Here is a 20,434-nt window from a genome sequence, read left to right as displayed (position 1 = left end):
TTCAAAAGCCTTTTAAAATTTGTCACTGGAAACCAATCGATTCATTTCTCATAATGAAACAATCATATCATGGATCTCACTATTGGAGGTTTATAGCGCTGATGTACTAAGCTCCACATGACATCACGCACGCACCAGGGTTCATTAATTCTACTCATAGCTTGCAACTCAGCTTTAGCCAAGATCATTCAAGTTTCAACCTCAACCTCGTCGGAAACACACTCAACAATGCAGGCCTTCTAGCTCTCCAGCGAATGCCCAATTGATGATTTCATTGGGTACGCCAGCCAAAAACTCCCAAAATGGCGCTCAGCGACCATCCAAAAGCCTACGGCACCGCTGCTATTGTCTTCGCCTTCACAACCGGCATCCTCGTCACTTTAGGATTCAAAGACTTTTACCCAGATCTTGAACGTCGGTTTCAGCGCAAAAGGCGTGCAAACACAGGTGGTGGCCGAAGATCGAGTCTTTTCTGGGGAGACCCTGTTGAGCTTCAAGATCATGAGTCTCAGCCTTCATCACCAACGTCTTATGATGTTGTGAGGAATAGCTTGGTTGATGGTATTGAAGCTACCATCGGTAACACACCTCTTATAAAGATTCAATCCTTATCAGAGGCCACAGGCCGGATCATTATGGCTAAAGCAGAGTTCCTCAACGGCGCTGGAAATTCACCCAAGGATCGTGTTGCGCTTAACATGATTCGGGAAGCAGAATCCAAGGGTCTGCTAACACCGCATAAGGGTGATACTATCTATGAGGGCACAGTAGGAAGCACAGGTATCTCACTCGCAACTCTTGCCCGAGCAATGGGCTATCGCGCTCATATCTGCATGCCTAGCGACATGGCTCTCGAAAAGTCCGATCTCCTTCTCCATCTTGGCGCAACCGTTGAGCGCGTCACTCCCGCACCTATCACAAGTCCTGATCACTTTGTCAACCTGGCTCGAAGGCGTGCGGAAGAGCACGCCAGCAAGGCCAAGGATGGCAGTAAGGGTTTCTTCGCAAACCAGTTTGAGTCTGAAGCCAATTGGAAAGCACATTTCAACGCAACGGGGCCTGAAATCTGGCGACAATCGAATGGCCAGCTGGACGCTTTCGTCGCAGGAGCAGGTACAGGAGGAACAGTCTCGGGCGTGGCAAAGTATCTAAAGGAGGAGCAGAAGGCGACTAATATTAAAGTCGTCCTCGCCGATCCCCAGGGCAGTGGTCTCTACAACAAAGTCCGCCACGGTGTTATGTACTCGTCGACAGAACGTGAGGGTACAAGACGCAGGCAGCAAGTTGATACCATGGTCGAAGGCATCGGAATCACACGTCTGACTGAGAACTTCGAGGCCGGGCGCGAACTTATCGACGATGCTGTGCGAGTAACAGATGCGCAAGCCTGTCGCATGGCGCGCTGGCTAGTTGAGCACGACGGTATCTTCATTGGCAGCAGTAGCTCTGTCAACTGTGTCGCCGCGGTTGAGGCAGCTATGAGACTTCCTAAGGGGAGTCGTGTTGTTACTATCCTGTGCGACTCTGGAACCAGACATCTAAGCAAGTTCTGGAAGCATATCAAGGAGATGGGACTTGAAAGCGAGGAGGAGGCGACGAATTTGTTTACGGAGCTAGGGATACCCGGTCATGATGAGTGAAATGCGAACGAGACGAAAAGATGAGTGGGTTTCATGAAATGAAGCACATGTATATAATAGAGTAATATCGTCAATCGACTCTCAACTCTACTGGTCAGAAGACTTACAACGGAAAGCACAGAACTGTGTGTAGAGGCTTGAGGCTATTCGCATTGTGCCATCATGGATATCATGACACGCAGAATCCCCCAAAACTTATGTGAATTCGCTGCACTTTGATTCTATGACGATAGAAATAGACGAACTTTAAAGTAGTAAAAACCTCAATATTTGGTATACAGTATTTAGGAAGCTTCAATAAAATGAGTTCATTAGTAGATAAATTTAGAGATAATTCCTCATTCATTAAATAACTTTTATTATTAGTCTGTTAGGATGAATGCTCCTCATAAATGCCTACCTAAGTTTACCTGTAATGCAGCCTAGTCGTTTCAGCCACCTCCACGATCTGGTTAAACTCCGGTACAGAAAGTAGCCAGGGGCTCACGTGCCACCCATCAGGCATAGGTAGGCTGGTGTAGGTAAGTTTGCGACAGACCACGCCTCAATTTATCAACTCTTTCAACCCTTTTCCTCCAAAACCGCAAAAATGCCCATGGACGAACGCGAACTTGGGCAGCGCATCAAGGCGCTCACAAAGTGTGTTGCTGCGAATGAGCCCCCCGAGAACGCCATCAAGTTGCTCGAGACATTGAAGAAGGATGCTTCTCCCACCGAAGAGATGCTAAGGGTACGTACGTGGATCAAGGAGCGATAGAGAGAGCGCTTTTCTGCGCGCGTTTTGAATATATACACGTGTTGGTTGGTTTGCGCAAATGCATGATCGCATTTCTCGCCTTTCTTTCGTCAAAATTGCGACCTTGGCGGATCTATCGGATATTGCACTCTTGATTCCACAGGGACTGTGCTAATACTGAGATTCTCGTCATAGGCTACAAGAGCCGGTGTTTTTGTCGGCAAACTTCGCTCGAATTCCAATAAGGATATCGCCCGCGCTGCCGCCGAACTCGTCAACAAGTGGAAGAAGCTAGTCGAACAAGAAAAGCACTCGAAACTACAACGGTCAAAGGTCGGCTCAGGGTCTCCAGCTCCAGCTCCATCCTCAGCACCCGCGTCATCTCCTGCTCCTCCTCCTCCATCATCATCATCAGGTGCCTCTGGAGCCAAGTACAAGGGCGATATCGAGAAGCGAAAATATGAAACCGACAACGTGAACGTCAAGCGCACCGATTCCGGCGTCAGAAACTCCTGCATTGGCCTTATCTACAATGGTCTGGCCTATCGATCAACGGCAACCGAGAACGACGTCATTACTAGGGCCGTCGCTGTTGAGCATGCCGCCTACACCAAATTCAAGGGGGAAACGCCTGATTACAAGAAGAAGATCCGATCATTGTTCACCAATCTCAAGAACAAGTCCAACCGGGAACTCGGGCGCAGCGTTTTATCCGGCGAGATCACTGCCGAGAAGTTTGTTATCATGACCGACGACGAGCTCAAGAGCGAGGAGCAGCGCAAGAAGGAGCTTGAACTAGAAAAGGAGAACATGAAGAAGGCTCAGGTGCCTATGGCTGAGAAGAGTATCAGCGAGAGTCTAGAGTGTGGTCGTTGTAAGAAGAAGCAGGTCAGCTACACGCAGGCGCAGACCCGAGCTGCTGATGAACCTATGACAACTTTCTGCGAATGCATGGCGTGTGGGCATCGATGGAAGGTAAGTCTTGTCGCTCTCAATCTAACGTTTGGCGATGTAACTAACGCGGGATACCTTAGTTTTCTTAATAATATACACGGAGTCTGAAGGATCAGGGATGGGACATTGCTAAATTAGACTAACACTTAGGTAACTTATGCCTATCAGATTCATAAAGATCCTTTTAAGTTCTACAAGTTGCTAGCCTAATTAACTTCACCTTTATATACCCCATTAATAAAATTAATTGTAATTGATCGTGATCTTGTCATAAGCCTTATGTAGGTCTACAAACCTGTAGTTCTGGATAGGATGAGTTGAACCCAAGTTGAGGATGCGTTAGTCTTAGCTTAGGTTGTAACTCGAGATCCTAATCATAACTTGTAAGATCCTCAGATCATATAGTAATCCTATTCAGTCGTGGACTAATCTTATGATTATAGACTATTATCATACAGATATACTAACATATATTCCCTAGGGCCTTATCGAAATGATTAGAGCTTGGGGTTTTACCGACAAATGTAAACTCGGCGTCCCCTACTGTTGACCCGGTTCGATGATAACTCTATTTGACCGAGTCTCTAACCAATAGATTCTGCCCTCATTTTGTACTGTGGTCGCTGTCATAGTTCACCATAGCAATGTGCCCATACTCCTCATCATCTGTAAGATTCGACTCGGGCGTCCACGGCCGTTGTTGTTGTTGATGAGTATCATGTGAAGATTCAAGACGTCGAGGAAGAGGAGGGTTCACCTCTTTATCTGCTCCAACTGGTCTGCGGGGAATAGTAGGCCTGTCTTCCTGTTGGGTTTCCGTAGGACGTCGGGGCAATGGCGGTCCAGCTTCATCATCTGGTGCTGATGATGGCTGTGCTTGGCTCGCTACGGGCCGTCGGGGCAGCTTTGGTGCTTCTTCTTCCCTGTCCTGCGGAGTGGGCCTTTGAGGAAGCGGTGGGTTCTCAGTGCTGGACTGCTGTAGTGACTTTCCTTGGTCTGGAGGTTGCGATGGCGATGCAAGAGCCGGAGGAGAGATGTTGAGTCCATGAAGATCCTTTTCGATCTGCTCTTGGTTTGGCGACTGAGGACTCTCCTTTCCCTCAACTGTAGTCCCTTCGAAATTGATCAACTCGCCCTCGGCATGACGGTCCTTCATCAAAATCACATCATCCTTTTCGATCTCCGATGTTGTCTTGATTCCAACAAATCCACACTTGTTGAGAATCTCGCCAATGAGATCGGGATATCGGAGGTGTCCACTGACGGAATCGCTGAGATCGAGGTTCTGAATACCTTCAACCTCTTGGATATTCTGTAAGCCTGAGACACCCATGGAAAGACTGTGAGCGCGGTAGACAAATCCAAGAATCATATCGTTCTCTGAATAGACATTGAAGATCTTTCCCGAGACCACGGTGCGGAGGGTACGCCAGTGAGGGGGGGCTGAAGGAGCGGGAGCGCCGATGATGACAACTGAATCAATGAGCCCAAAAGCGTGCCGCTCAGCAAGTGACTGCAAGCAGGCATGAATCGCTGTAGCGCCAAGGGAATATCCGATTAGAGTAACAGGCCGCTCGCCTTGAACCTTGTTGATCAGAGCGTCAGCGAGTAGCTGGCCTGCTTTTCGAGATCGGTTATGTGCATGACCAAAAGGATTGTCAATGTTGGATGCAGCAGCAAGTACCTGGATAGGCCAAAGAGCCGCAAGCAGGGTGGCAAAGGCAGTACGTTTGATGATCTCGACCTTGAGCTTCTTCCAGGCAAACGATTCGACCATGCTTCGCAGAGCATGTCCCAAGGCAATGAGAGACTTCATCTCATAGCGCAGAGCGAAGACCTCAGTGTCGTCACTAAGGATACGCCATGGCTTAGTCACATCATCCTCATCGCGAAGCCAGCCATTGATACCAATTGTAACACGCAGTCGCCGTTCCTGTGCTTGTGTTTGATCCTGTTCTGCATTAAAGACCTCTCCCCATTCGCCCCTAAGAGGGATGAAGCGAAAGTCCTCGACTTCTTTCGCGTATTTGTCCATCATTTCACCCTGTGATGTTAGTCGGGAAGAAACAGGGGGGTTTGAAAAGTAACTTACAGTCATCTTTCCTCCATAGGCACCAAAAAGAGCGCCTACAAGAGCACCATTCATCCAGAAAATACCAAGAAAGCTAGCAACACCCCCCAAGCCCACACCACCGAGGATACCACCGACAGCTCCAGCGACAAGAGGTGCTGCCAGACCACCAGTGACGCCGATCACAGCTGCACCAGCAACAGAAGCAAGCCCAACTTTCCAGAATCGACTGAACTTGTTCTCTTCTCGGCGCTTGGAAGCTTCGGCCTCCGCAGACATGACATCCTGCTGCTTATCTTGGTCCTTGGAGGATTCGAGAAGAGTCTTGGCAATTTCCATTTCTTCCTTGGTGATGAAAGTCTGAGGAATCTCCAGAGAGGAAGCAAGATAGAGCGCAAGCGCTCGTGTATGGGCGGAATACTTGCCCGTGGAGAGCAGAAGGAGTAGGATACATGATATAGCCTCTCTTCTGTCGGCAGCAGGGATCGTCGTCAGTCTTGTTGGGATAGGATGATACAAAGCCTGTAAAGCAATATTCTCAGACTTGTCAATCTTATTCTCTCCAAAACTGATGAGATTCTCGCCTTCTTCGGGTGTATCGAGCTTCCTCTTTTCTGCCTCCTGTTGATGTTTGCGCCTTTCCTCCTGAATCTTGTGATCATCCTTGACACGAACAATCTCCTCTAGCTTGGGCATGAATTCCTTTTTCCATTCCTTCAAGTGCTTTATGGCAGCTTTCTGGATGCGCAGTGCTTGCGCCGATGACTTGTTCGGCTGCTGCTGCTGAGCATTTCTATCAGAGTCATCATTTCTGGGTGTCAACGATCTATTCTCGTCTCTTGGTGTAGAAGGCCCGCTCTCGTTTCGAGGCGTTGATAGGACAGGGCCAAGCTCATCGTCGGAAGCTTGTAGTTGATCACTCATGTAAGTAGTGATCTCATCAACGAGCTTGAGGAGGGCTTGGCGACGCGCGGGGTTGAGAGTGATGACGATCTGACGAGGATCTGAGCATGTTGGCGCCATTTTGATGATATTGACCCAGACGAAACTTTAGATGGATTTGTTGCTAAACAAGCTGGTCATGAGCTGGGGGCAGTTGGTTATATAGTACGCGTTGGCTGTGATGTCAACAAGTCATGGCCTGAGCATGGCCTGTGTGTGTGCAGGATCAAAGATTAAACGCTCAGTTTCAGGCTGAACGTCCTAGTTGCCTGGGTAGGCAGTGCTGTTGGTCGTGCAATACTGAAACATGCACTCCGTAGGTTCTAGGCTCAGACCTGAACACTCGAAGCCTGGTATGAGGTGCAGACGGGTTGTAATTGGTGTGATGTAATCACTGAAGTCGTAATATGCTTTCGTCACGTGCGTTTGACCAAGAAGATGCAGACCTTTTGTCCTCACTTTCATAGAAAGAAATGAAAGATATAAGTTCGATATATCACGCTGAATCGAAAAATGAAGGGTGTTTTTAATAAGTATCGTCTTAGAAGTCCTAGCGCTGGTAATAGGACATGTAGATCTAACGTCATACACAGTACTACTTGAATAGCGTATCTTGGTTATGAGATCAGTTGCATATCTCAGGGGTTAAGCTTAGGTCAAACATACCAGAACACTAGAACATGGTACTACACAACTAAGGATTGTGGAAGCCAACATTCCACCTGCGTCAACAAGTATCTCCATGCCCTTTTCGACATGAAGATAACTCGATAAAGCGGATATTGGACTTTCGGGTGATTAGCAGGAAGGAAGTTCAGAAACGGTGACTGCATTCACAATAATGTTGATCAAAGGCGACAACTATCTGTAATCTTGATGCGAATAATTATTTAGCACTCTAACTAAGCCTTACGGTTTATGCTCGGTGTTGGTATGCATACATACAAGAATTTCTGTAGTCTTTTGGGAGATATAGGGTAGGCGAAACGGAAATACGACGACCATTGATAAGACCAATCTGGGGACTGATAAGCCAGCCCCGCTAAAAAAAATCCCAATCGCGACCCTCGAAACCGTCCAACCTTCAATCCTCCAATTCTTTATCCCGTTCCCTCTTTGACAAAAACTGGACCAACACCCATCAAATTGGTCGCAGGAGAGGCTCAATACACAATACTACAATGGACGCACATGCGCTACTATCCTCCCAAGGCTGGCGAGGCACCGGTCACTCCCTACATAAAACCGACGACTCAATCGGTCTTGCGAAACCTCTGCTGCTGAATCGCAAAGACAATACTCGAGGACTGGGTCAGAAACAGCATTTCACTAGTGACCAATGGTGGATGAATGCATTCGATGAGCAACTCAAGGGTATCGATACCTCCAAGGATGGAAAAGTGGTTCAGACTGTCACAACAGGCAAGCTGAACGCTCTCGAAAAGAACCTCGGCAAATACTCCGTATACACGACCTTCGTACGAGGCGGATTCCTCGAAGGAACAATAGATAAACTCACAATCAACGACTCGAGCACGGACTCATCCGAAACCGAATCGAGTGACCAACAAGAAGGCGACAAGTCTGACAAGGACAAGCCTCGGAAAGAAACCAAGGAGGAGAAGAAAGCCCGAAAAGAAGCAAAGAGGAAGCGAAAGGAAGTACGGGCCGCGAGAAGGGCCGAGAAAGCTGCACGCCGAGAGCTCAAGTCCAAGTCGAAAAGGTCCTCCAAATCCTCCAAGTCCTCAGCAGAATCGAGCGACGCAGACGAGGAGAAAAAACGGCGGCGAGCAAAGAAAGAAGAGAAAAGGAGACAAAGAGCGAAAGAGGCTGGGAAATAGAACATAGAGGGACATGGAAGATTGGAGTTTGAAGGCATATACAGCGAAAGCATATTCACGGAGTTGAGGTTAATGGAATTTTTGGATGATACCCCATAGATGTATATTTTACGTCTGTTTCGGAATCTTCCCGGGCTTGTTGGAAAGAAGCCATGGTCTTTGGTTCCAGAAATCGTCCTTGATGATGTCCATGTGTTCCACCACCACACGAGCTTTGGCTCGGCTCTTCTTGTCCTTCTCCTTCTGTGACTTTGATTGCTCAACGGGCTCTGCTTGAGAGTCGATTGTTTGCATGGTATTGTGAGAGCTTGGGTCAACCAGTTCGTACTATAGAAAGTTAGTGCTAGTTCTCAGAGAGTGAAGATGAGAGCACTTACGTCACGGAAGATAACACTACCCTTTCTGTATATCTCGGGCTCGTTGTTGTAGTTGATAGAAAAGCGGGAGAAGAGTATCTCATTTTTGTCTGCTGCCAATGTGCGCTAATGTTGTCAGCTCGTTCAAGCTTCATGGTACGATCACTTACAGCAAGAGTACTCTCAGCCTCCTTGTTGTCAAGACCTCCGAGTTGGATCAAAGACCAGAAACATGTATTGTAGAGGTTATTGATGTGACCTTAAGTTATGTTAGTCTGGGCCATTTGTATAGTTGTAAAACCTACAATCTGCTTGTCTCCAGCTCATGTAATCCCGGAGATTCTGTACACTAGGGTAGCACACTGCCCTTCCATCGAAGGATGGCAGTGGAGGAGACAATGGGTTTTCTGGGAAGTGAGCCGACCAACAGTATACATAATTTGCAGTGAATGTTGAGACGACAGTGCTAACAAGTTTACTAGCAAATTGTAAGCTTGGGACGTAGGCTGGGGAGATTGATTGTAAACGGACCTGGCTCTTCGATCGAACAAAGTGCATGCCTTGTGAAAGACGAAGCTGTTTAAGGTGTCAGTGATACAAAACCTTCAAATGGTTCATCTAACAAACCTGTACTCATCACTGACGCCGTATGCAATGGTGATTTCGGGTAATTCAGTAACGACGGCCTTTGCAGCAGTGTTCATGAGATCAAGGGCACGGCGATCATTTGGCTTTTCGAAGCCATACTTGGCACACATTCTATCGATTGTTAGGAGACTCATTTTGAAGAGCAAAAATCGATTTACTTTGTGAAACCTCTTCCATCGACTCGAACCACGATCCATGTGTTGGGTAGTAGCGGATCTGGCGTCTCAAAGTTACGGACATATTCAAATCTTGAATCATTCGATTAGCGATGATGTAGGTACAGGAGCTATCAAGACTCACTTGGAATTCGCCATTTTGCGAGCCTCAATGAGAAGTTGACCGTAAACAAAGAATGATGGTTTAAATTATATATGCGCTGGCTGTGTTTGTGAGTCTGGTGTTTGTGAGTCAATGTGATTTGCTTGTTAGTGCAACTTGGATATGGTGGAGAAGCGAATATTTTATGTACTCCTTGGGGTCCAAGAAATGTTGGAGAGAAATGATATAACAAATGTATAAAGTTACGCCCAAGTTCAAACCTAAGAATTGTAATAATAATACTAAACTTCTAAACTTTAAGCTATATAGCGATCTTCATAATTCAGATGTGTAGCTATGATTTGATAGATCATGTAGCACCTAATTTGAAGGCATTGTATCTATCTTCAATCTCTTCTAGCGCCCCTCGGTACTGTACATGAAGCTTCGCTCAAACCTTTGAGCGACAGACGACTACATACATCCAAGAACAGAAAGCACATACCCCTTCCCTATATCTGAGTAATGAATTAATACAAGATCATTTCATGAAGAACAACTCCATATAAAGACTGTCACTCATCTTACTCCAAGACATAAGCGACTGTGAGGAACAAAGCATCAGCCACATTTTTATTTGCACACCTAGGTCCTGTGGGCCTGCGCCTGTAGCCTTGCAGATCAAGCCCACCTCCAACAGCACGGCTGAAGCCAATTTCTAGAGCTTACACAAACACTTTCGTTAATGGAACACAAGCTCTTTATTCTAACTACTATTCTTTGACGCTGACTTTCAGCGTCTCGCTATTATGAATCTCTTACTCTCAGATGACTATCTTCTCCAAGATTACCCCGAGCACATCACAAATACGATCCGTTCAGGACATGCAACAACTCTACGTTTTAATCGCCAGGGCGATTACCTTGCTTCGGGCCGAGTCGATGGAACCGTTGTGATTTGGGATCTGGAGACAATGGGAGTCGCGAGGAAACTAAGAGGTCACAATAAGAGCATTACATTTCTGAGCTGGTCAAGATGTGGACAGTATCTTCTTACGACCTGCCAAGGATGGAAAGCTATCCTTTGGGACCTTCAGGATGGAAAGCGTCTTCGTGAGGTTCGTTTTCGCGCGCCTGCGTATATGGCTGAGCTTCATCCATGGAACCAGTAAGGAAGCGCGATCATCTCTTGAGCTTGACTAACGTGAGTCAGCCTTCAATTCGTCGCAGCGCTATTCGAAGAGCAGCCAGTCCTAGTCGACGTAACCGATCCTGTCGACGTAAAACATATTCTCCCCTCAGCGGCGAAGCGACCGAGTACCGACGATGCGGCATTGCGCGAAAAACAAGCCAAAGAAGATGCCAAACAAATGACAACTTCTGCGATCTGGAGCACAACCGGAGACCATATCCTCGCCGGAACCAACAAAGGAAAGCTTAACATTATCGATGCGAAGACGTACGAAATTATTTACTCGGAGAAGATATGTTCGGGTGTTATTACCACCATGCGAATGACTGTATCGGGCCGCGAGTTATTAGTCAATTCCCAAGACCGAATTATTCGAACTTTCCGAGTACCAAATTTACTGGCCGAGAACCTCGATCTCGACACCCTACAAGTACCACTGGAGCACAAGTTCCAGGACGTTGTCAACAGGCTATCATGGAATCACGTCACGTTCAGTGCAACTGGTGAATATGTAGCAGCATCGACGTATAACAACCACGAGCTGTACGTATGGGAACGTAACCATGGCAGTCTTGTGTGTATGCTCAAGGACCCAAAAGAAGAACAAGGCGTGATAGAGTGGCATCCCACTCGTGCGCTTTTGGCTGCCTGTGGCTTGGAAACTGGTCGCATATACATATGGTCTGTTGTCAGTCCACAAAAATGGTCGGCGCTGGCGCCTGACTTTGCTGAAGTGGAAGAGAATGTTGAGTACATCGAGCGGGAAGATGATTTCGATATCTATGCACAGGAAGAGATACACCGACGGCGACTAGATGCTGAAGATGAGGAGATCGATGTATTGACTCTGGATCCATCAAAAACTCTGGACGAGGGAGAAAGCTTTCGGATGCCAATTCTGTTTAATCTCGGGGAGAGCGACAGCGAGGATGAATTCATCGCAGTATCAACCGGCACCATGAGACGTAGGAGTCCTGGAGAGGGTCAAAGCGATTTGGAGGAAAAGATACCCGTCAAGAAAAGCACGGCCGGGAAAAGAGGCCGAAAGCGTTAGACAACAAAGGAGATGATGGGTGGAAACATGGATGGATGGCAAAGAACAAAGGGGCCTTTGTCGCATTTGGAGTGGCCAAAGCTGCATGGAATAGGGATGATTGCAAACATACCATTTTCGTCTAATAATGAGACGAATGAAATATTTTGCAAAATACAGAAAGAATTTATTATGATTTGCGTCTCAAGACTTACAAGACTTATCTCAATATCCATACCATATCTGATAGTACTTCTGAGTATGTAGTCAGGGCGAATGTGACTTTCTTCTTTCTTATAGCCTCTTGATAGTCCACAGCAATAACATAATTTCATGCAAACTGATTCAAGGATCAAGTGCTCAGAATCAATGATTAGGAGCTGTTTCGCCATAGCCTGAGTCACTGCCCGGATCTCTAACGTCAGAGGGCGTGATTGGATCCAATTTCTTGGGGGTACGAGTACCGATACTTTGGAGACCCATCCAAAAGCGCGACTGGCTTTCATTTTACACCGAAAATTGGCTTTAGTAAGCGCGCGAGAACGTGCACCAAAAGTAGCTCTACTCACGCGTGCCACAAGCCTCAGGCAACACCCTGAGCTCAGTGAGGCCCAAAAAGGCTTAGCGCACAACTGCTACTAGCCGTTCTCAAGTCCAGAATCTTTCAGGCTTCCCCCGACCTTCTCGCTTCAACCACGACAAAACTTTGCCTACAGCACAAAGTCATCACAGCGCGCGTCGGGCATCGCGCGCATCCCATCGAAACAGCTTAACCACCGATAACGAACGATCGACGACATCGCCGACCGCGATTTTTCGAGTTTCTGCAACCTACAAGGTGGCGGCGACGGGGGAGACCAGCCTGAGGTTCACCTGAGCCAGTGGCCAGGACAGGCGTTGCTGCTCATCGCCCATTCAAGCAATCGCATTTGAGAGAATTTATTATCGACTTTACAGCCTTGCGCGACCAAAAACCTTTTTAATAGCATCTTTTTGCACTTTTCTTCTACTTTTCGCGTTTCTTTGCGTTTCGGCGCGCGTTTGGATCTCTACTCTCGCTTCTCGCTCCTTTCCACTCCACGTCAGAACAATCACATATCGCCACCATGGCCAACCTTTACTTCACCCACTCGAGCGCTCCGCTCAAGACGGTGGAAGAGATTCAGTTCGGTTTGATGTCTCCCGAGGAGATCAAGAACATGAGTGTCTGCCACATTACTTATCCCGAAACGATGGAGGAGAACAAAACAAAGCCTCGTGATGGTGGCCTCAATGACCCGCTCCTCGGATCGATCGATCGACAATTCCGTTGCAAGACCTGCACCCAAGCAATGGGCGAGTGCCCTGGCCACTTTGGTCATATCGAACTGGCCAAACCTGTCTACCATCCCGGATTTATCAAGAAAGTCAAGAAGATTTTGGAGATTGTCTGCCACAACTGCAGCAAAGTGCTAGCCGATGATGTTGGTCTCGCTGTATGACGCTATTTGACCTTTGATGCTAACCGCCTAATCAGAGAGATCCTGAGTTCGTTAACGCCATTAACACTCGAGATCCTAAAGTCCGTTTCAACCGCGTGTGGGAAGTCTGCAAGAAGAAGCGGAGATGTGAGAACGACGAAGCCAAGCAAAAGGACGATGAGTTCGGCACGAAGACTGGTCCTCCGAGAGGGCACGGTGGTTGCGGTAACATGCAGCCTAACGTTCGACAGGCAGCTCTACAACTCAAGGCCGCCTTTGATGAAGTTACAGTCGATGAAGATGGACAGAAGTCGAAGAAGAAGGAGACAACACCCATCACCCCCGAGATGGCTCACAGCATTCTAAGGAGGATTACGGAGGATGATCTTGTCAACATGGGTCTCAACTCCGATTACGCTCGTCCCGAATGGATGGTTCTTACTGTCCTTCCTGTGCCGCCACCCCCAGTCCGTCCCAGTATTTCCATGGATGGCACTGGAACTGGTATGCGCAACGAAGATGATTTGACCTACAAGTTGGGTGATATCATCCGTGCCAACGGAAATGTCAAGCAAGCCATTCGTGAAGGATCCCCTCAACATATTGCCCGAGACTTTGAGGAACTCTTGCAATATCATGTTGCCACCTACATGGACAATGACATTGCTGGTCAACCTCGTGCTCTACAGAAGAGTGGCCGACCTGTGAAGGCTATTCGTGCACGTCTAAAGGGTAAGGAGGGTCGTCTCCGAGGTAATTTGATGGGTAAGCGTGTCGACTTTTCGGCACGTACTGTCATTACTGGTGATGCCAACCTTTCACTACACGAGGTCGGTGTCCCTCGCAGTATTGCCAGGACCCTCACCTATCCCGAGACTGTCACACCCTACAATATCGGGAAGCTGCATCAACTTGTCGAGAATGGACCCAACGAACACCCCGGTGCTAAGTATGTCATCCGAGCCGATGGTCAGCGAATCGATTTACGCCATCACCGTCGTGCGGGTGCGATCTCTCTGGAATACGGATGGAAGGTTGAGCGTCATTTGATGACTGGTGACTACATCATCTTCAACCGTCAGCCCTCTCTGCATAAAGAATCTATGATGGGTCATCGTGTCCGCGTCATGCCATACTCAACCTTCCGCCTCAATCTTTCTGTCACTTCTCCTTACAACGCCGATTTCGATGGTGATGAGATGAACCTTCACGTCCCCCAGAGCGAAGAAACACGCGCTGAGGTCAAAGAGCTTTGTCTAGTCCCCTTAAACATTGTCTCTCCTCAGAAGAATGGTCCTTTGATGGGTATTGTCCAGGACTCTCTTGCTGGTGCATACAAGCTTTGCCGTCGAGATGTTTTCCTCACAAAGGAGCAAATCATGAACTGTATGCTCTGGGTGCCTAACTGGGACGGCGTCATTCCTCAACCCGCTATCTATAAACCTCGTCCTCGATGGACTGGTAAACAGCTTATTAGCATGGTTATTCCTAAGGAGGTTAGCCTGTTTAACGGCACGGATTCTGGTGAAAATGCACCTCTTAAGGACGAGGGCCTTCTGATCCAAGCCGGCCAACTGATGTATGGTCTTCTGACTAAGAAGAACATTGGTGCTGCTGCGGGAGGTATTGTGCATATCAGCTACAACGAACTTGGCCCCGAAGGTGCGATGGCTTTCTTGAACGGTGTCCAGCAGGTTGTCACATACTGGCTCCTCAACAATGGTCACAGCATTGGTATTGGTGATACAATTCCCGATGCGGCGACCATTGCTAAGGTTCAGGTACATATTGATGAGGAAAAGGCTGAAGTTGCTCGCCTGACAGCAATGGCCACGGCCAATGAGCTTGAGGCTCTACCTGGTATGAACGTTCGTGCCACTTTCGAAAACAAGGTCTCCATGGCTCTGAACCAGGCCCGTGACAAGGCTGGTACCACAACACAGAAGAGTTTGAAGGATTCAAACAACGCTGTCACCATGGCTTCTTCCGGTTCCAAGGGTTCATCTATCAATATTTCTCAGATGACTGCGCTTGTCGGTCAGCAAATCGTTGAAGGCAAGCGTATTCCTTTCGGTTTCAAGTATCGCACACTACCTCATTTCACCAAGGACGATTACTCACCCGAGGCCCGTGGCTTCGTCGAGAACTCCTACCTCCGTGGTCTTACCCCCAGCGAGTTTTTCTTCCACGCCATGGCTGGTCGAGAAGGTCTCATTGATACTGCAGTCAAGACTGCTGAAACAGGTTACATCCAGCGACGATTGGTCAAGGCTCTGGAAGATCTTTCTGCCCGTTACGACGGAACTGTCCGAAACTCTCTGGGCGACATTGTTCAGTTCCTCTATGGTGAAGACGGTCTCGATGCCATGATTATTGAGAAACAGAAGTTGGGTATCCTCAATATGTCGAACTCTGCATTCGAGAAGAAGTATCGCCTGGATCTTGCCAACCCCCCGGACTGGTTCAAGCATGACTACGAATTCGGTAACGAATTGACTGGTGACAAGGAATCTATGGAGTATCTCGATCAAGAATGGGAAAAGTTGTTGGCTGATCGCAGACAAGTCCGACAGATTAACAAGTCAAAGGGTAATGAGGAAATGATGCAACTGCCTCTCAACATCACTCGCATCATCGAGTCAGCTAAGCGAGTCTTTAATGTCAAGGCTAATGACCGAAGCAACTTGCGACCGTCAGAAGTCATCCCAGCGGTGCAAAACTTGTTGGATAACATGAAGATTGTTCGTGGCACTGATGAAATCTCAATTGAAGCCGACGCAAACGCATCCATTCTCTTCAAGGCCTTGCTTCGCTCTCGCCTGGCCTTCAAGGAGGTGGTCAAGGAGCACCGACTGAACAAATTAGCTTTCGACCATATTTTGGGTGAACTCCAGAACAGATGGGATCGCGCATTTGTGAACCCTGGTGAAATGGTTGGTGTTCTGGCTGCACAGTCTATCGGTGAGCCTGCTACTCAGATGACACTAAACACCTTCCATTTTGCTGGTGTGTCGTCCAAGAACGTTACACTCGGTGTACCACGTCTCAAGGAAATTCTTAACTTGGCCAAAAACATCAAGACTCCCAGTATGGCTGTGTATCTCAACACACCGCTCGCGAGACAAGAGCAAGCCAAGAAGCTGCGAAGTATGGTAGAATACACCAACCTTCGCTCTGTCACCTCGGTGACTGAGATTTACTATGATCCCAACATCACGGAAACAAACATCCCTGAAGATGTGGACATGGTTGAGTCTTACTACATGATTCCGGATGAGAGCGTGGACCCCACCGCCAACCAATCGCGATGGCTTCTACGTATTACTCTGGACCGACAGAAGCTTCTGGATAAGGAGATCAAGATCGACGATGTTGCTCAGCGCATCAAGGAGGAGTATCCTACTGATCTGGCGGTCATTTTCAGTGACAACAACGCCGATGAGCAGGTTATCCGTATTCGAACCCTTCAAACCGGTGACAAGGATGAGGAGGGTGAAGGTGGTATGGAGGAGGATGTCATGCTCAAGCGCCTGGAGGCCCATCTCTTGGATACTCTCACTCTTCGTGGCGTTCCTGGCATCGAACGTGCTTTCCTCACCAAAGGCACCCGACTCACTGAGGGACCTGACGGAGCTTTGCTTGCTATCAAGGATGACCCTCGCTGCACACAGTGGTATCTGGATACCAGTGGTACTGCTCTGCGCGACGTTTTGGCTGTGGACGGCGTCGACGCGACTCGAACATATACTAACGATCTCTATCAAATCGTTGAGGTCTTTGGTATTGAAGCTGCTCGTGCCGCGTTGGCAAAGGAGTTGACTAACGTGTTGGCCTTTGACGGTTCTTATGTCAACCATCGTCATATTGCCCTCCTCGTCGATGTAATGACATACAGAGGCTCCATTTCAGCTGTCACTCGACATGGTATCAACCGAGCTGATACTGGTGCTCTGATGCGTTGTTCTTTCGAGGAGACAGTCGAGATTCTCCTTGAAGCTGCTGCAACAGGTGAACTGGATGATTGCCGTGGTATCTCCGAGAACGTCATGCTTGGTCAGATGGCGCCCATGGGTACCGGTAACTTTGATGTTCTGCTGGATCCCAAGATGCTCGAGACTGTTATTTCTGACAACTCTCGTATGGGCTTGATGGCTGGTATGCCCACCAAGGGCGGAGATGTCGAAGGAGCTGCTACCCCCTACGACACTGGCTCCCCCATGGCTGATTCGGGTTACCTCAGCCTCAGCTCTCCTGCCGCTGGAAACTTCTCTCCCATCCAGGGCGCTGGATCGGAAACACCTGGTGGCTTCACTACTGTCGGTGGTGATCATGGTTTTGGTGGTGCTAGTCCCTACAACCGCGGAGCGGCAAGTCCCTTCAGTAGTACATCGCCAACATCGCCATTCAGTTACTCGCCATCATCACCTAATATGGGATACTCTCCCACATCACCTCTCATCGATGGTGGTGGTATGGGCCGCTATGGACCAACATCGCCGTCTTTCAGCCCATCATCACCATCATTCTCTCCCACCTCGCCGATGTTGCGTCCGACAAGCCCTACAAGCCCCAACTACAGCCCGACGTCGCCCAGCTACTCACCCACGTCACCTTCGTCTCCTAGACACTACTCGCCGACATCGCCGGCACAGTTCAACTCTCCCACCTCTCCCAGTTACTCACCGGCGAGCCCCAACTACAGCCCAACATCGCCCAACATTCACGGGGCTGGACCAACCTCGCCTTCTTACTCTCCCGCGTCCCCTTCATGGTCTCCGACGTCTCCTGAGGCTTATTCCCCAACAAGCCCAAGCTTCCAGAGGAGCCCTGGTGCACAGCAGTCGCCAACCAGCCCAAGCTACTCCCCGACGTCGCCTGCTTTCTCTCCTCGCACGCCGGGTCCAGGAACGTCTGGAAATCAATAGTGAGTTTGGGTCCTTGATAATATTTAATGACCAGTTACCAACCAAGAATAGCTCTCCCAACTCGCCGTCGAACGAACGGTAAATTGTGTAGGCAAAATGGTGGTGGGTGTGCTTTCCTATCTGGGTAACAGCAAAAAAGAAAACAACTTGGAATTAGTAGCTTCGAGAATGATGCTAGCAACACAGGCGTTGCATTGCTTTTATGTTATTTAGGTAATCATATGGTGGTAAATGATAGATCTTACTAGTAGAATGCACTAGTACATGCTTTATTATCACCTACCTGATTACCTCTATGAAACGGTAGATGTGTTTGCATTTCTTGAGGAGTATAGGGGTCATGGGCCAATAGATGAAACCCTGGTGAGCCCTGAGGAGATTGACCAGACTTTGAAAGGACAGGTCTTTGTATGCTACATGTATAGATAGACGTTACTTGGCTTGCTTATATAAGATATCATTAATATATATATGACTTCAGCTTGCCGAAAAGATGTGCGAATGATGAAATGTTGGGCAGTTTTCTGAAACTTTAGCGAAGAGTCAGAGGCTGTTCTACAAATAGCAACATGTGTCTCATTGATTCTTGAGTATTTATAAACCTATGCCTAAACTCATCCTAATTCCTAAAATAGATCTCCTCAAGTTAGAACAGCAATGGCATCTGGTGAATGACTGGGTCAACACCCAGTTAGAGAAATGTGAATGCTAGTACGAGGAAGGCAAGGTTACAGTATAGCAGTAGAGAACTTAAGATGAGCATCCCAAAACCTACCCGGGTAGACCGTGAGATTATTATAATCTGAGAGGATTGCCCAGAAAGCCCAACTCTTTACTTCGCCTTAATAAGAGACCAAGCTCCGTGACACTTGACCTAGGCATAATGGTGGGGGTTGTGGAACGAGTGAACAGGACTCAAACCCGAGACGTGTACTGCCTGCGAGATTGAAAGCTGCCAAGACCAAGGCAACAAATGCAAGATGAAGATCAGAGACCGGTCCGTATCAAGAGATACATACCCCCACGTGCAACGCACACTCGCGTCTCAGTTTCGGGGTTTCTGGAAGCGAAACTGGTTGGCGAGCGAATAGAAGAGGGTCTTGTATAACAAGTCATACACGAAGCAAGACGAGACGCGGCAATCGTTGATAAAATGGAAAAGATTATGTGGAACAGAAGTTGGTCGACACTTTTTTGTCAAGCCTTTGAGACCGGGGGACCAATCATGGAGGGAAGAGGACCGGGTGGGCACCCGGTGCGGTCAGGTCCGTCAGGCCCGTATGATCCGGGGGTGTTTGTTTATGTGTGTGAGTCTGTCTGTGGGTGTGACATGAAGTCAATGTCAGTGGCAAAGATTTATCATGTCAATCAATGTCTCGACATTTGTAACGCGACGCGACAACCGTATGACGATGATGTGCTAGCTTAGCAGTTGACAGTGACAAAGGAACAGGAGAGAAAGAACAAGAGGGTGGGAGCGGGATAGCGGGACCTAGTTTCGCACTACTCTCCTCCAACAGCATCTTCTTTTACCTCCATGTTTTTAGTTCAGACAGCGGAGTTTGGGTGCAGTCGGCGATACGGAGCTCGGGGGGGGGGGCGTACGCCAGGGGGGGTGGATGATATGTCTGTAGGTTGGTATCAAGACTAGGCACGGAGTACGTATGGACTATGGAGTAGCACATCATTGAGATGAGACGGCAGATCAAGGCCGCGAGTTTCCATGGGATCGTGAAAGCATAAAGAGGACGGTTCCCTCGCTCTAAATGAGAATTCCCTTTCTGTTCTTTAACTAAAACAACAAGCCTCGCTTCTATCTTCCTTTCAAGTACGACGATCTAGCTGTCTCGCCCACCTCAGCTACATCTATCAACAACAGCAACAACTTTCTATACAGTTCAACTCTCTTCTACAACATTCACAATGTCTGCTCTTCCTCCTCAGAAGTTCCTCCCTCTCACCCCGGCTCCCAAGTCTTCTTTCCTCTCCCTCGCCCCGGCCACTTCTCCCTCATACCCTCAGAAGCCCGCTGTCCGCTCTCACACTCGTCCCTCTCCTCCTCGACGAGCCTCGACTGAGTCCTCCAGCTCAAGCTCAAGCTCCAACAGCTACCGCATCCTCAAGCTTGGACCTGTTCACTACGGCGAGCATGCCGATGAGCACAAGACCGACTTTCATGATGTTATCCTTCACTAAGTCACGGTAACTTTGTGAATGGCGTGCTTTTGTGAGAAGGTGTGAAATTATGACAGCGCAAGCGATGATTTTTATTCATTTCGATTTTTATGAATGACACAACCACCAAAAATTACGGGATACCACTTTGATTGACAATTTTGGATCAAAAATAAAAAACAAGGCTAAAAAGAAAACGAATC

General features: G+C 48.2%; 7 protein-coding genes across 7 annotated transcripts; 5 read left to right on the top strand and 2 right to left on the bottom strand.

Annotated features, from left to right (window-relative positions):
• Positions 1-302: 302 nt before the first annotated feature.
• On the top strand, positions 303-1,640 carry BKA55DRAFT_682686 (tryptophan synthase beta subunit-like PLP-dependent enzyme; the record flags this gene model as incomplete). Its single annotated transcript, XM_046198392.1, has 1 exon — positions 303-1,640. The coding sequence occupies one exon, from the start codon at positions 303-305 to the stop codon at positions 1,638-1,640; it is 1,338 nt and encodes a 445-aa protein (XP_046056364.1).
• A 535-nt stretch (positions 1,641-2,175) lies between these two features.
• On the top strand, positions 2,176-3,573 carry BKA55DRAFT_549055 (transcription factor S-II, central domain-containing protein). Its single transcript, XM_046191167.1, has 3 exons — positions 2,176-2,370; positions 2,572-3,351; positions 3,411-3,573. The coding sequence occupies exons 1-3, from the start codon at positions 2,230-2,232 to the stop codon at positions 3,417-3,419; spliced, it is 930 nt and encodes a 309-aa protein (XP_046056363.1). The 5' UTR covers positions 2,176-2,229; the 3' UTR covers positions 3,420-3,573.
• A 361-nt stretch (positions 3,574-3,934) lies between these two features.
• BKA55DRAFT_496725 (uncharacterized protein) lies at positions 3,935-6,424 on the bottom strand (the record flags this gene model as incomplete). The annotated part of the gene is made up of 2 exons (XM_046186394.1): positions 3,935-5,374; positions 5,423-6,424. 2 exons carry the CDS (start codon positions 6,422-6,424, stop codon positions 3,935-3,937), a joined length of 2,442 nt encoding a protein of 813 aa, XP_046056362.1.
• A 1,100-nt stretch (positions 6,425-7,524) lies between these two features.
• Positions 7,525-8,184, top strand: BKA55DRAFT_682683 (uncharacterized protein; the record flags this gene model as incomplete). The annotated part of the gene is made up of 1 exon (XM_046198391.1): positions 7,525-8,184. One exon carries the CDS (start codon positions 7,525-7,527, stop codon positions 8,182-8,184), a length of 660 nt encoding a protein of 219 aa, XP_046056361.1.
• Positions 8,185-8,292: 108 nt separating this feature from the next.
• Positions 8,293-9,502, bottom strand: BKA55DRAFT_682682 (tRNA guanylyltransferase; the record flags this gene model as incomplete). Its single annotated transcript, XM_046198390.1, has 8 exons — positions 8,293-8,511; positions 8,562-8,666; positions 8,711-8,799; positions 8,846-9,018; positions 9,072-9,116; positions 9,168-9,299; positions 9,347-9,436; positions 9,489-9,502. The coding sequence occupies 8 exons, from the start codon at positions 9,500-9,502 to the stop codon at positions 8,293-8,295; spliced, it is 867 nt and encodes a 288-aa protein (XP_046056360.1).
• Positions 9,503-10,168: 666 nt separating this feature from the next.
• On the top strand, positions 10,169-12,028 carry BKA55DRAFT_549044 (WD40-repeat-containing domain protein). The gene is made up of 2 exons (XM_046191166.1): positions 10,169-10,614; positions 10,660-12,028. Exons 1-2 carry the CDS (start codon positions 10,256-10,258, stop codon positions 11,690-11,692), a joined length of 1,392 nt encoding a protein of 463 aa, XP_046056359.1. The 5' UTR covers positions 10,169-10,255; the 3' UTR covers positions 11,693-12,028.
• A 330-nt stretch (positions 12,029-12,358) lies between these two features.
• Positions 12,359-18,559, top strand: BKA55DRAFT_549042 (uncharacterized protein). The gene is made up of 3 exons (XM_046191165.1): positions 12,359-13,134; positions 13,188-18,055; positions 18,108-18,559. The coding sequence occupies exons 1-3, from the start codon at positions 12,778-12,780 to the stop codon at positions 18,136-18,138; spliced, it is 5,256 nt and encodes a 1,751-aa protein (XP_046056358.1). The 5' UTR covers positions 12,359-12,777; the 3' UTR covers positions 18,139-18,559.
• Positions 18,560-20,434: the final 1,875 nt, after the last annotated feature.

This window comes from Fusarium redolens, assembly GCF_020744475.1.
Source record: "Fusarium redolens strain MPI-CAGE-AT-0023 chromosome Unknown BKA55scaffold_1, whole genome shotgun sequence".
NCBI lineage: Eukaryota > Fungi > Ascomycota > Sordariomycetes > Hypocreales > Nectriaceae > Fusarium > Fusarium redolens.
This window is presented reverse-complemented; position numbering and strand designations above follow the sequence as displayed.